Consider the following 12,765-nt stretch of genomic DNA (forward strand, 5'->3'; position numbering starts at 1 on the left):
AGATTAGGAGAATCACGTGATATTATTATGAAACGTTTTTTAGCCCTTGAACGTCGTTTTATGTCAAATGAAAAGCTACACGAATCATATACAGAATTTTTAGCAGACTACGAGGCGTTAGATCATATGACTATTATCAGCGATGAAAATCAGTGCGATACGGGTGGTTCGGAATACTTTATGCCTCATCATGGCGCTAGTACCTCAACAAAGTTACGAGTTGTTTTTAACGCGGGGGATATCCTCTAAACCGGGATGGACCTCTACCGGAATATCTCTGAATGACCTGCAGATGACTGGTCCCATAATTCAACGAGATATTCTATCCATTATATTAAAATTTCGAATGCGTTCAATAGTCCTATCAAGCGACATTAGAATGATGTACAGACAAGTCTTAAAACCGGACCAACGAAAGCTGCAAAAAATACTATGGCGCACAAATCCAAACGAAAATGTTAAGACTTACGAACTAAAGACAGTAACATACGGGACAACCGCTGCATCATTTTTGGCAATTCGATGCCTACATCAGGTAGCAAGTGAATGCGAGAATTCACACCCTTTAATAGCAGATATTATTAGAAACGATATGTACATAGACGATCTTTTAACGTCTGTTGATTCTGAAGAAGATACTAAATACGTTTATGAAGTTATTTCTAAAGTATTACTTAATCGCGGTTTCGAGTTAAGAAAATCGAAAAGCAATAATAAAAGACTTCTATTCAATAACAACTCTAGTTCTAATGTTGAGTGTTTAACCAATAAAGACGGCGAATCCAGAACCTTAGGACTCTTCTGGGAAAGTGATCGTGACATATTAGCGTTTAAAATTAAAAATACAGAAGAAAATAATTTCGACGTAATATAACAAAGCGTAAGATTTTGTCAAAGATTTCTACTATTTTTGACCCTTTGGGTTTGTTAGATTCTTACATAATCATAGCAAAGGAACTACTTCAAAAACTCTGGTCTGAAAATTTATCATGGGATGATATAGTGCCCACACACATTCTCGATATCTGGTTAGAATTTTGGAATAACTTATCCAGTTTAAACGATCTCTCAATAACACGAAAGTTTACATGTGACCATTTCATACATTTTGAGTTACACATTTTTGCAGATGCATCTGAATCTAGTTATGGAGGTTGTGCATATTTAGTATCTATAAATTCAGAAAATAAACGAACTTCAAATTTATTATGTGCTATGTGCTAAGTGACCATCTGAAGTCTAAGGTTGCACCGATTAAATCACTCACGATGCCCAAACTGGAGTTATGTGCAGCTTTAAAAAGTTGCATCAAAGCTCTTAAGCAAATGTCTTGACTCACTAGATTTTAATTTTGATAATGTTTTTTGTTGGTCAGATTTAACCATTGTATTAGGATGGTTAAATAGCGCGCCTAATTTATTAAAACCGTTTGTGGCCAATCGAGTAGCCACCATTCAAACGATAAGAAAGAAATTTAATTGACGTCACGTGCCCACTATAGATAACCCTGCAGATATTATCTCACGGGGTCTTATGCCGAGTCAGTTGGTACAATCCCGAATGTGGTTTCATGGTCCTTTATGGCTCTGCCACGATCCCCTATGGCCCTCAGATTAGCAACATTAAATCTGAGTTGCCAGAACACGTCAAATTAGATATACAGGGGGACGTTTAATTATGCATTTACTGAAGTTCTGTCAATCACCTCCTCACCTCCAGCTAACCTCACTTTAATATGTCAAATGGGAACCCCCATCGTGTGATACATCATAGTAAGCAGCGTAAAATTCTCTATTCAACGGTACCAAAAAAAAATGAAATCGGTAAATGTGTAAGCAAATAGTTAGCGAAAATGTCTAGAAATAATGAATATTTTATTTACGCCAAACTTTGGTATGTCAAATGGCTACCCCATGGTGTGATACATTATTTTAAAGGGCATTCATTATGCTATCAATGGTTGTAAAAAAAAATAAAATTGATTGACCAAGAAGCAATTAAAGTGTAAATCGGTAGGGTAGAAAAACAAATTTAATTAGTTTAAAAAATTTATTTTATTAAATGTTCAAAATACGCGCCGTTATTAGCAAGACAATAAAAAAGCCTATTTTCAAACTCCTTACGAACATTGGCAAAGGTCTGCCCGCTAATTTCTCTGCATTCTTGAAATATTCTATTTTTTAAATTCTCAATACTCTCAGGTAGGGTTTTATAAACTTTGCTTTTTAAGTAGCTCCAAAGAAAAAAGTCTAGTGGGGTTAGGTCCGGAGACCGCGCAGGCCATTCGATTGCACCACGTCTGCCAATCTAAATTTATCATACTTATCAGTTGATGAAATTGATAGCTCGTTTAATATATTAATTAAACTTTCTCAAAAGAAATCATTTTATATAGATTATTATTCCCTCAAAAACGGTGATTCTCTTTCATCTAAAAGTAAAATTTTAAGCCTTAAACCATTTTTAGATAAAAATTAGATTTTACGTGTTGGTGGTAGACTAGTAAATTCTGAATACGATTACTCCAAAAAACATCATATTCTATTGTCTTCAACACATAAATTAACCAAACTAATTTTCGAATTTGAGCATATGAAGTTATATCATGCGGGACCACAACTTTTATTATCGACTATTCGTGATAGATATTGGCTAGTTTCTGGTAGAAATTTAGCCCGTAAAACTGTGAAAAGTTACGTTCGATGCGCAAGATACAATGGCCGAATAGTGCAGCCAATCATGGGTAATTTACCCATGAATCGCGTTAAACCTTTATTACCTTTTTCGGTTGTAGGAGTCGATTATGCGGGTCCATTTATAATGAAAGATAAACCTGGAAGAGGTTGTAAATCAATCAAATGTTGGATGGCTTTATTCATTTATTTCTCAACTCGTGCCATTAACTGCCGATGACTTTCTCCAAGCCTGTAAACGCTTCGTCAGCCGACGAGGAAAACCATCTAAAGTTTATTCAGATAATGGTACCAATTTTATTAAAGCTACTAAATACTTGTTGGAACTAAGTAATTTTTTTTTAATCTAATCATTCCGTTATTTGTGATTCGGCCACTAATATGGAAATTCGCTGGCACTTCATACCTGCTAATTCTCCTCTCTTTGGCGGTATTTGGGAGGCAGGTGTGAAGAGTCTAAAGTTTCATTTAAAACGTAATTGGCTAATTCTGTATTGTTTTTCTTTGATTTTCAAACAATATTAATATGTATAGAAGCAATACTTAATTCCCGTCCGTTATCCCCTCTCTTATCCAGTCCAGATGATTTAACCCCTTTAACTCCCGCCGATTTCTTGACTGGAAGATCGTTGATGTCCACAATTAATATTACACTCCCTGAAGTTAAAGAAAACCGACTGTCCAACCATCAGCTGCTGCAGAAGTTATACGAGCATTTTTGGCAACGATGGAGCAGAGAATATCTCAGTGAATTGCAGCAAAGGAGTTGTTGGAAGACATCCAAAGAAATATTAGAAATCCATCAAATGGTCGTAGTCAAAGACAATAACCTGCCTCCAGCAATGTGGCGGTTAGGCCGCATAATCAAACTTGTTGCTGGGCAAGATGGTGTATCCTGAGTGGCCTCAGTAAGGACCAAGAATGGAATCATCACCAAAGCTGTTGTGAAGCTCTGCCCTTTACCTGTTGTCAGTTAGGGAGAACTTCCAAGGCCGGGGGCATGTTCCGACCTGTTAACGGAGCGCCGCCGCTGTCTTTATCCCTTCTCTTCGGAACGAACCGACGATGATCCGAGGGGGATGATGGAGCTCTCGCGTCTCGACCGTACAACGAGAATATACTTACTCATACGTTAAGTCATTACATTATATATTAACACTTAACATTTTTATTCGTAATATAATTAGTGAAAATACAAGTATCAATCCACTACACAACAATATGGGTATATTGTAGTTATATGGTAACTGTATAACTATAACTATATATATTGTCCACATTATAATTACTATTATGTTAATAAGCAAAACTGTCGTTACTAAAATGATGAGGACACACACATATTTAGCGAAGGGCATACCCAAGAAAATTAATGTTTGCGCTGTGCAGGTATATTGGGAGAATATTGGGGTATTATCGGCCCAATATTTATACCAGGAAATTCAGATGGCAACCTTTATGCTGAAACGCTGCAGAGGTCTATCGAAGTACTAGTAGCGCGGAAACTAGAAAATTAGAGGGACATTCACGGAAATTTATATTTAAAATATCGCTTACTGCAATTCCAACAGGATGGAGTATCAATGGCTGAAAGGTCAGTGGATTGGAAGAGGTTCTATTGAATGGCCACCTAAGTCCCCGAACCTAATACTTTTTGACTTCTTTTGGAAATCTGTGGTTTTTAAACCGCAACCTGAGTCACTAGAGCAACTCCAGCATATAATAGTTCAGAAATGCCGTGCTATATCCAGAGACATATTTGTAAATGTACGTGAAAAATTTGAAAGTAGGCTATATTATTGTTTCAAAATAACAGAAATCATTTTCGATATTTAATAAAAATGTGAAAATAATGTATTTATTTATTGCTTTCCTTGATAAACAGAGAAGAATCTTAAGAAATGTGGTTTTCTATGGTATGATTGGAAAATATTTTTCAAGAGTTTTAAGATGATGTATCATGATGATTGTTCCCCCTTCGTTTTATAGAAACTGTTTTCAGTGTTTTTTTAATCAGTTTTTCGTCCCTAATATATGGCTATTTCAAGTTATATACAGGGTGTTACAGAATACCATGTTGATCCTTAAGGATGTTAATCTTTGGGTGATTTTAAGAAAAAAAGCTCAAATAAAGCTATGTCCTAAACTCCTTAAATTTTGAGCTACAGAGTGTTAAAATCTTTTTACAAAAAATCGTTTCTTTATGATAACTAGTAGATATCATAAAGTATCTACAAGTATTTTTTGATGTAGATTTTTTTTTGCACAAGACTCAATATTTTTGATATATATTTTGTACGCCAAGCCTTTCGGTAAAATTAAAACTATTTTTATAAGACCCATTTATTTTATGAGCAATTAAATTTCTTGACTTTTTTGTCCGACATGCCATATATATATATATATATATATATATATATATATATATATATATATATATATATATATATATATATATATGGCATGTCGGACAAAAAAGTCAAGAAATTTAATTGCTCATAAAATAAATGGGTCTTATAAAAATAGTTTTAATATAATATAATATATATATATATATATATATATATATAGTCCTATGACGCAATAAAATAATAATAGAATCTTGGTGCCCATTAGCGTAAAAACTTATCTATCCCATGCCGTATATGCCGTATTAAAGACAAAAACTTTTTGAATTTTTTGTTAACCTAAAAAAAAATGGTTGTTTTAATGCCGAAAGAACTATTTTGTGAAAAAAAAATCGTTTTTTTTTCGATGTAAATTAATTCGGTTTATTTGTGTTTTGCAATTTTACAAAAGGTGTTCAAAATGGCCACCACCTGCTGCTATACACGCCCTACACCTTCTTATAAAGGATCGCTTAATCCGTTGAGCGTTGCCAGCTCTATTTATCTCTTGAGCAGCAGTTTGGATGCGCTCGCGCAGATTTTCAATGTTTTGTATGGATCTCCTGTATACAATTTCTTTGAGGCATCATCAGTAAAAAAAATCAAGAGGATTTAGGTCAGGTGACCGTGGGGGCCACAGTAGGTCCTAGACACACATAGGTCCTAGACGTCCGATCCATCGGTTAGGGTAGAATTAATTTAAAAAATTTCTAACTTGCACACCGTAGTGCGCAAGACATCCGTCGTGTTGCAGCCACATATTTCTGCGAATGTCCAAAGGAACATTTTCCAAAAGGATGGGGAGAATACTCGTATTTTGCAAAAAATGGAAATAATATTCAGCATTGAGATTTTGCGGCAACTCAAACGGTCCTACAATTTCACCATTAATAATCCTTATTAATAAACCACCCATTAATGTACACAAATTGATTTTAAATTGGTAGTGCGATTTATCTTCTCTATTAATATGTGGATTTTCCGGACGCTGGAGGGCGCCACGAGTACAACAGCCAAGCCCATACATAGGCAGTTGTATATTATTAAAAATAGTCCAATCTATTAGGAGCTTTTGTCTTTAATACGACATGGGATAAATAGGTTTTTACGCTAATGGGCACCAAGATTCTATTATTATTTTATTGCGTCATAGGACTTCAAACTTTTTGAAAAGAAAAAAAAAATCCGATATTGCAACTTCAAAAATTTTTCCTGTGAAAAATATTTGCATAACTGAAAAATTTTAATACGCATCATAAAGCGCATCTATCGGCAAATAATATTCAACCGAAGAAATCGTGATTTTTTTTTCATTTAGTGACACACCATAAAAAAACTGAGTACAGGTAGGTATTTCTTAAAATTTCGCAAAAATCAAAATATCTCGAAATCCGTAACACTTTCGTTAGAGCTATGTTGGATTATTCTGATTGGAGATAGTCCAATCTATTAGGAGTTTTCATTTGGACCACTATTTACGGGACAACTGTATATAATAATATTTATTACATATATACATATATATGTATATGTATTGTATGTATGTATGTACCTCAACTACAAATTAAAAGTAAAACGGTATTAAAATATAAAAAAAATATAAATATGTATATATTGTTACTTTATTGTAATTATTTTGATGGCTATTTTTGTGGCTTTAATACTGTTTTACTAATTTGTAGTTGAGGTTGACTAGTTAAGCTTATTTAGGATTCTACTTATGTTTAGATTAGTAGTTTCACCTATTATAGGGTCTAGTTTTCACTAGTTTATCTTATTTAAGGGCTCCATCTTGATCTCAATTTAGATTATTTTATTGTAATGTATTGTACTACTTAATACCTGCAGCTTGAACCACTGATATTGTATATACTTGTTATCTTTGACTGTCAGTGTTATCTTAAAACGATTGATTTCTATCATCAAAAACATGCGAACCAACGTAAAATGTTCTAATTCATTATTATAATAATACAGGCCTTTGATGCGGTACGATATCATAGTAAAAGCTTGTACCCTACTTAAGCTTACTTAAACTATACGGAATTGATAACCGCATCATTTCCTTTTTAAACTTCACTGCCAATTTGACGACATCTATTGACCTCCAGCTCGTTTCTGGTAGCAGGGTTCAAACAAGCTTATATCCCACCTGAAGCCGACTAAATTTAACGAGCTATTGTTATAATAATAACTCGCTAAATGTTAAAAATAGTTGGAAGAGTTTTCTGGCGACTTAAAAATGACCTTTAGATTAGGAAAAAGGCCGCGCCATTAAAATAGATGCGAGCAAGTTGCAACTAGGTAATTTTTAGATGGAGAACGAACAGATCATCGAATATTTACGCAAAAAGACGCGGCTTCTGCAAGGCCTATATTCCTAGCATAAGTGTGATCCTGAATTCCGTTACCAGTTTATCACCTTGACCTTTTGGTGCATACGATCTTAATAAACCATTTATTCTCTTATCTAGTTTCGTAATGTTCTATTTACCACTTAAGCAACCCACCAGGTCAGCAGGTTAGTTAAATTTACATACAATGTACCGTAAGAAGAATAATTTTTCTTTGAGCGAGAGTTATGCAAAACAAAAGTGCCTTTTTTTTGACAAAAATATTTTCTTTTTATCCGTATTGTAAGGAATTATTGTAAAATAACACGTTTCGAAAATATTATTTTGACTTTCCAACCAAAGAAATATACCCAAAACTCTCGAAAAACTACCGCCGGAGAGGTCATAAGCAATAAAATATAGAGAACAATTAGACTATTTTACCGACCGGTTCGCAAAATTCTCATCGACGCTAAATCGATAGGTATTTACAATACTTACATGCATTTCTCTGTATTCAACTTCTTTATCCAATAGCTCCTTAAGGTGTTTAACGCAACTACCAGTTTCGCAGCAACACTTCATTATTCGTCCATTACCCTTTAGAGTATTCGAATCAAGTTTTAAAGGTGAACGGCTTTTTGTAGGAGATTTAACCTTAGCACCTTTTTTACAGAACCGTCTTGGTTCGCCTTTTTCTTTGTCAGTACGCGGCGGTTTCTGGCTAGACATTATATCGTCTTCACTTTGCTATAAGAAATAATTCTGAATAAACATAAAATATATGCGTATAAATGACAAATATATTGTAACCAAGATATATTATTTGAGTTTTGAGTTGATTAATATTGGAGTGTTCATTAATACTTAGTTTTGGATGCAATTACATAGATTTTTGATCTCGACTTAAAGTGGCAATAAACATTATTGCTTATAAAAATCTTGCTGTCCCTAAATTATGCTTTATCCCAGTATTTTACATTTGCGAACTTTTAACAATGAAACAATATTTATAACCCTGTTTCTCATTTACCTCAAGGTAATTAAAAATACTAAAATCAAGGAATTTGAAACCCAATTAAGCACAAAAATTGAGTTTCATTAATTTTGCTTTTACAAAAGAACTAAGACGTCTTATACATTTCCTTTTTTCATTTGTATTTACTTAATATAATAAATAATATATAAATAAGTTATAATAACCTCTTCATATTTCTTGATGCTATCCGACATAACAAGAGATTCCAGTTCGACAATCTTTTGTTTTTGTTCTCCATTTAACTTTGCTAAACGATCAATTTCGGTGTTAAGGTTATTTTCTAAAAAAAAATAGGGTAAATGAAATATTATATATAATATAAAATATTCTAACCGATAATGGTAAAGCTATTAATTTTATCTGTCAGTATCTTTTTATCCTTTTTTTCTATTTCAAGTTGCTTTTGAAGATGAACTTTTTCCAGTTTGATAGCCTCTAAATCTGCTGTTAACTCTAACTTAATGTGCTTTAATTTTGCACTCTCACGTTCCAAATTTTGTATTAAATTCAAAGATTCATTTATACGGTCCTGCAATCTAAGGAAATAAAAAAGTAAGTCTTAACAGGTTGTAGATATGTTCTTAATTAAAATTACCTAGTTATCTTTTCATTATGGCCTTTCACAGTATTATTACATTCTGTTTCAACTGCAAGAGCAATTTTGTCAACTTCCTCCATCTCTTTCTCCAACTGCCTATTTCTTTCTGCTAAGTGAAGCGCTCGTTTCATTGCCTCATGTTGTTTTGTTACAGAATCTAAAAATCATAAAAGCGATATTACTTTTTACAGATAATAGTACCACAAGCTACCAAATGTTTTATTCGACTTTAAAAAATTTCATATGAAACTGGAAAACGATCAACGAAGCGTCAGCAAAACGTACGTGACTAGTACTAGTAATTTGATTTGGAAAAACTACCCTTTTTATTAATTTCTTATTCGGAAATTTAAATGGAATGACATAATTAATTTCCCATAATTATTAAAAATAAATATCAATTTCAATATAATTATACCATTCGACATCTTCATTCAGATTTTGGATGATTCATTATTGAGATGTAATAGGTGTAGTAATAAATGTAACATAATAGATCTAGGACATATTTTAACATTAGTCTAAACAAATTGTATTTAATTATTTCCTAATTTGTAGGACAGCTTTTGTTATAGGTTTACTTTAGGAATAGTATTATGAAATATTATTTATTATATTTTAGATAGTTTATGTCTGAGTGTGCATGTTTGATCTTTGAATGTATACATCGTATGATTGAGGTAGTTAGGTTCCAGTGTATTAGTGTGAACTAGTTTTGAGTAGAACTAAGAGAGTGCTACTATTAAAAGGTCGATGTTGGACAGTTACTTACGAACGCTGTAATAGAATGTAGTAAAATGTTCCTCAAAGTGTTTTTTTGTTCATTCCTTCCATGCGTAGAACTGGTTACTAAAATATCCCTTAAACTGGATATTACAGAGATATTATGTAACCTCGTCACAAGAAAAAAGACTTGGCCTATGTAAATATATTGAAAAATAATAAAACCAGATATGTACATTCGTTTTTTAGTTATGTTGAAAATGTGTAAAAATAAATGGTTGATATCTATATTTATGTTTTTTTTAACTTTAAAAAGAAAATAATTCATTAAAAAATTAAATTGTTTGCAAATTAAATGAATTTACAGTTTATTTTAGGAATAGTTTTTTTCACAAAAATGTACGAATTAAGGAGGAAGAATACGATAACTGTTTCAGCACATATTATCATGTATAATATTGTTATGAAAATGTAAATACGTTATTCTCATAGTTTTTGTAACGTTTTTGGTCTTATTTTGTAGCTTAAGTTGATTAGTTGGCGTAAAAATATTTTTTATAAAAATGTAAACATAAGCATGCTAAATCGATGTGCGGCCCTAGTTTTCGTTCAAAAGAGCGTCCAACGAATAATACACAAGATAACGATCCCCAACAGCCTTCAACGAGTGTTATATTAACAAATTTAGTGGGTTGTCGCATTTGAATTGGTGCGGTGCGGCGTGACGTTACTCAGTATTTTTGTTCAACAGTGATATGTCTGGTTCTGTTGTTTTTTTGAGCACGATAGCTGAAATTGACAACGACTTAATAATAGCGTTGATTGAATATTTGGAAAGATACGCAATCCTGTGTTAAAAAGTGTACCCGGTCGACTATCGGATTGCCGTTCAGTTTCGTGCACCGTGTGGTGCTGCTGCGAAGCGTCAAATCTAGGAACGATTTATTTTAGCTGCGTGGACTTGGCTTTTGGCTTCTTTGAGTCAGGTTTTCAACGACGCTGGAATCTCCGGTTACGCGGCCGTGTTGGATATTTTTTTAAGATATGGGATGATGCTGCCAACTATGTTTTTATTATTTTTTTTGAACATACAACACGGTGTCATTTATGTGGTGGTCAAGTGATAAGTGATATACTTAAGGCACATTGAAATTTCTTAAAAGTTAAATATTATAAACAAATAATTACTTAGCAAAATAAATTTTGAGACAAAAATTAATACAAAAATATATATAAAAAGCTATTTTTACAAAATTACCAACAAAGTTAAATACAAGTTATAATTCCAACAAACATTATGTTTCCTTCATTTTGTGTTCAAGAGAGTCAAGTTTTTAAATAAAAAGCACGGTGCACTTAATTAGTTAAGTAAAAACTAATATACTAAAGATATGTGGAACAAATTTTAAGATATAAGTAGGTTTCACGTAAATATTATAAAGAATAATTGAAATAATTCATAAGACTTATTACCGATGGTAATATAACTTCTTGATCAATAATTTTTTGTAAAAAGTAACCCATTTTGTCATGTGATTCAATATCTGAAAAATTGTGCAGCGTAGTGAGATCTGTAAAGTAAGGGGTTGTAAGTGCGGATGTTAATAGAAATAGAAAATAGGCCACATTTTAAGTTTTAAGCGACACAGGAAAATTCTCAATTACCAGTTGTTACAACTATACTGAAAACTATAAAAAGATACCTAGTAACAAAAAAAAACATTTTGTTTAAAGACCCCGCATCACGGTTATACAGGACGTCAATAGAGGTGGTATAATTAGAGGAAAGTTGAGCAATATAGTGTCCTTTTATAATAAAATCTAAATACTTCCTAAATTTGGCAAAATCATTTTATTTTTTTTCTGGCGTTATTTCAAAATATATGACAAAAGTATTTATTAAATGAATAAATTATTGTGACCACATTTTCTCGCCTATACGATGACACCTTTAAATTTAAAATACGACGTTCTGTCTTTAAAGAGCCATCATCAACTTTGTTTTTCTTTGTCGGCGCTATATTGACCATTTGCAGTTTAACGACGCGGGAATCTTGGGGCGCCCGGCCGTTTTGTTATTTTTTTAAGACAAGGGCGATGATGATAACAGCGCTTTTATTTATTTTGTTATTGCCGATATTTAAATGCGCTGTGATCTCGCATAAATAACTAGATAAATGTGGTGGTCAAGTAATGTATTGGAAGGTGCTATCTCTTACAACTTAAATTTTATTAACAAATAATAAATTACTTACCAAAATCCTTTTTTGAGACAAAAATAAATAAATAAAAACAAAACAAAAACTCAATAAGCTTTTATTTGTTAATTAGAAAATTAACAAAAATATTAAATAAAGGTGATGATATAGGTAGGTTTCACGTAAATATAAAGAGTAAATTAAATAATTAAAGATTTAATATCTATATACGGTACTATAGTTTTTTAGAGTCAATAATTTTTTGCAAAAAGTAGCCCGTAATATGATTTTTGACAATACGGGTTTGTGAAACCAGCCAATATCTCAAAAACTGTGTAGGGTAGTGAGATCTGTGAAGTACACTTTTTTTGGACAAAAATATTGAAAAATAGATACCTTTAACTGAAATTAATATAAAAATAAAATCGCAAAATTTAAAAGGTTTTGAATAAGGGTGTAACAACACTATAAAATATAGAAAATAGGCCATATTGTAATTTGCAATACAGGCAAACACTTAATTACTAATTCTTAAAACTAGAAAAAGTTAATAAGAAAAAAAAACAAATATTTTGTTTAACAGTATGAAGGGTCTCATCGCGATTATACAGGATGTCCAAAATAAGGATGAGCAGTAAATGGTTTAATTAGGCGAAAGTTGCGCAATATAAATGCAATAATTGAATAAATGCAATCTAAAAATTGGAAAAATGCCAAATACTTCCTAATATTCAGGAAAAAGGTGAGATTTAGCAAAATGGTTTTTTTTTTCTGGCGTTATTTGAAAATATAAA

The 12,765-nt window shown here is 32.2% G+C and overlaps 1 protein-coding gene across 11 annotated transcripts in view; it reads right to left on the minus strand.

The window, feature by feature from the left end:
- LOC126734086 (centrosomal protein of 135 kDa-like) overlaps positions 1 to 12,765 on the minus strand; it is a 437,952-nt gene that overhangs the window by 356,872 nt on the left and 68,315 nt on the right. For all 11 annotated transcript variants that reach the window (XM_050437596.1, XM_050437599.1, XM_050437600.1 and 8 more), the window contains 4 exons: positions 9,048 to 9,207; positions 8,786 to 8,988; positions 8,617 to 8,732; positions 7,915 to 8,163 (listed from right to left, as the gene is read on the minus strand). In XM_050437596.1, coding sequence (XP_050293553.1) covers positions 7,915 to 8,163; positions 8,617 to 8,732; positions 8,786 to 8,988; positions 9,048 to 9,207 — 728 coding nt within the window. The remainder of the gene's footprint in view (positions 1 to 7,914; positions 8,164 to 8,616; positions 8,733 to 8,785; positions 8,989 to 9,047; positions 9,208 to 12,765) is intronic.

Source organism: Anthonomus grandis, chromosome 3, assembly GCF_022605725.1.
Source record: "Anthonomus grandis grandis chromosome 3, icAntGran1.3, whole genome shotgun sequence".
Lineage (NCBI taxonomy): Eukaryota > Metazoa > Arthropoda > Insecta > Coleoptera > Curculionidae > Anthonomus > Anthonomus grandis.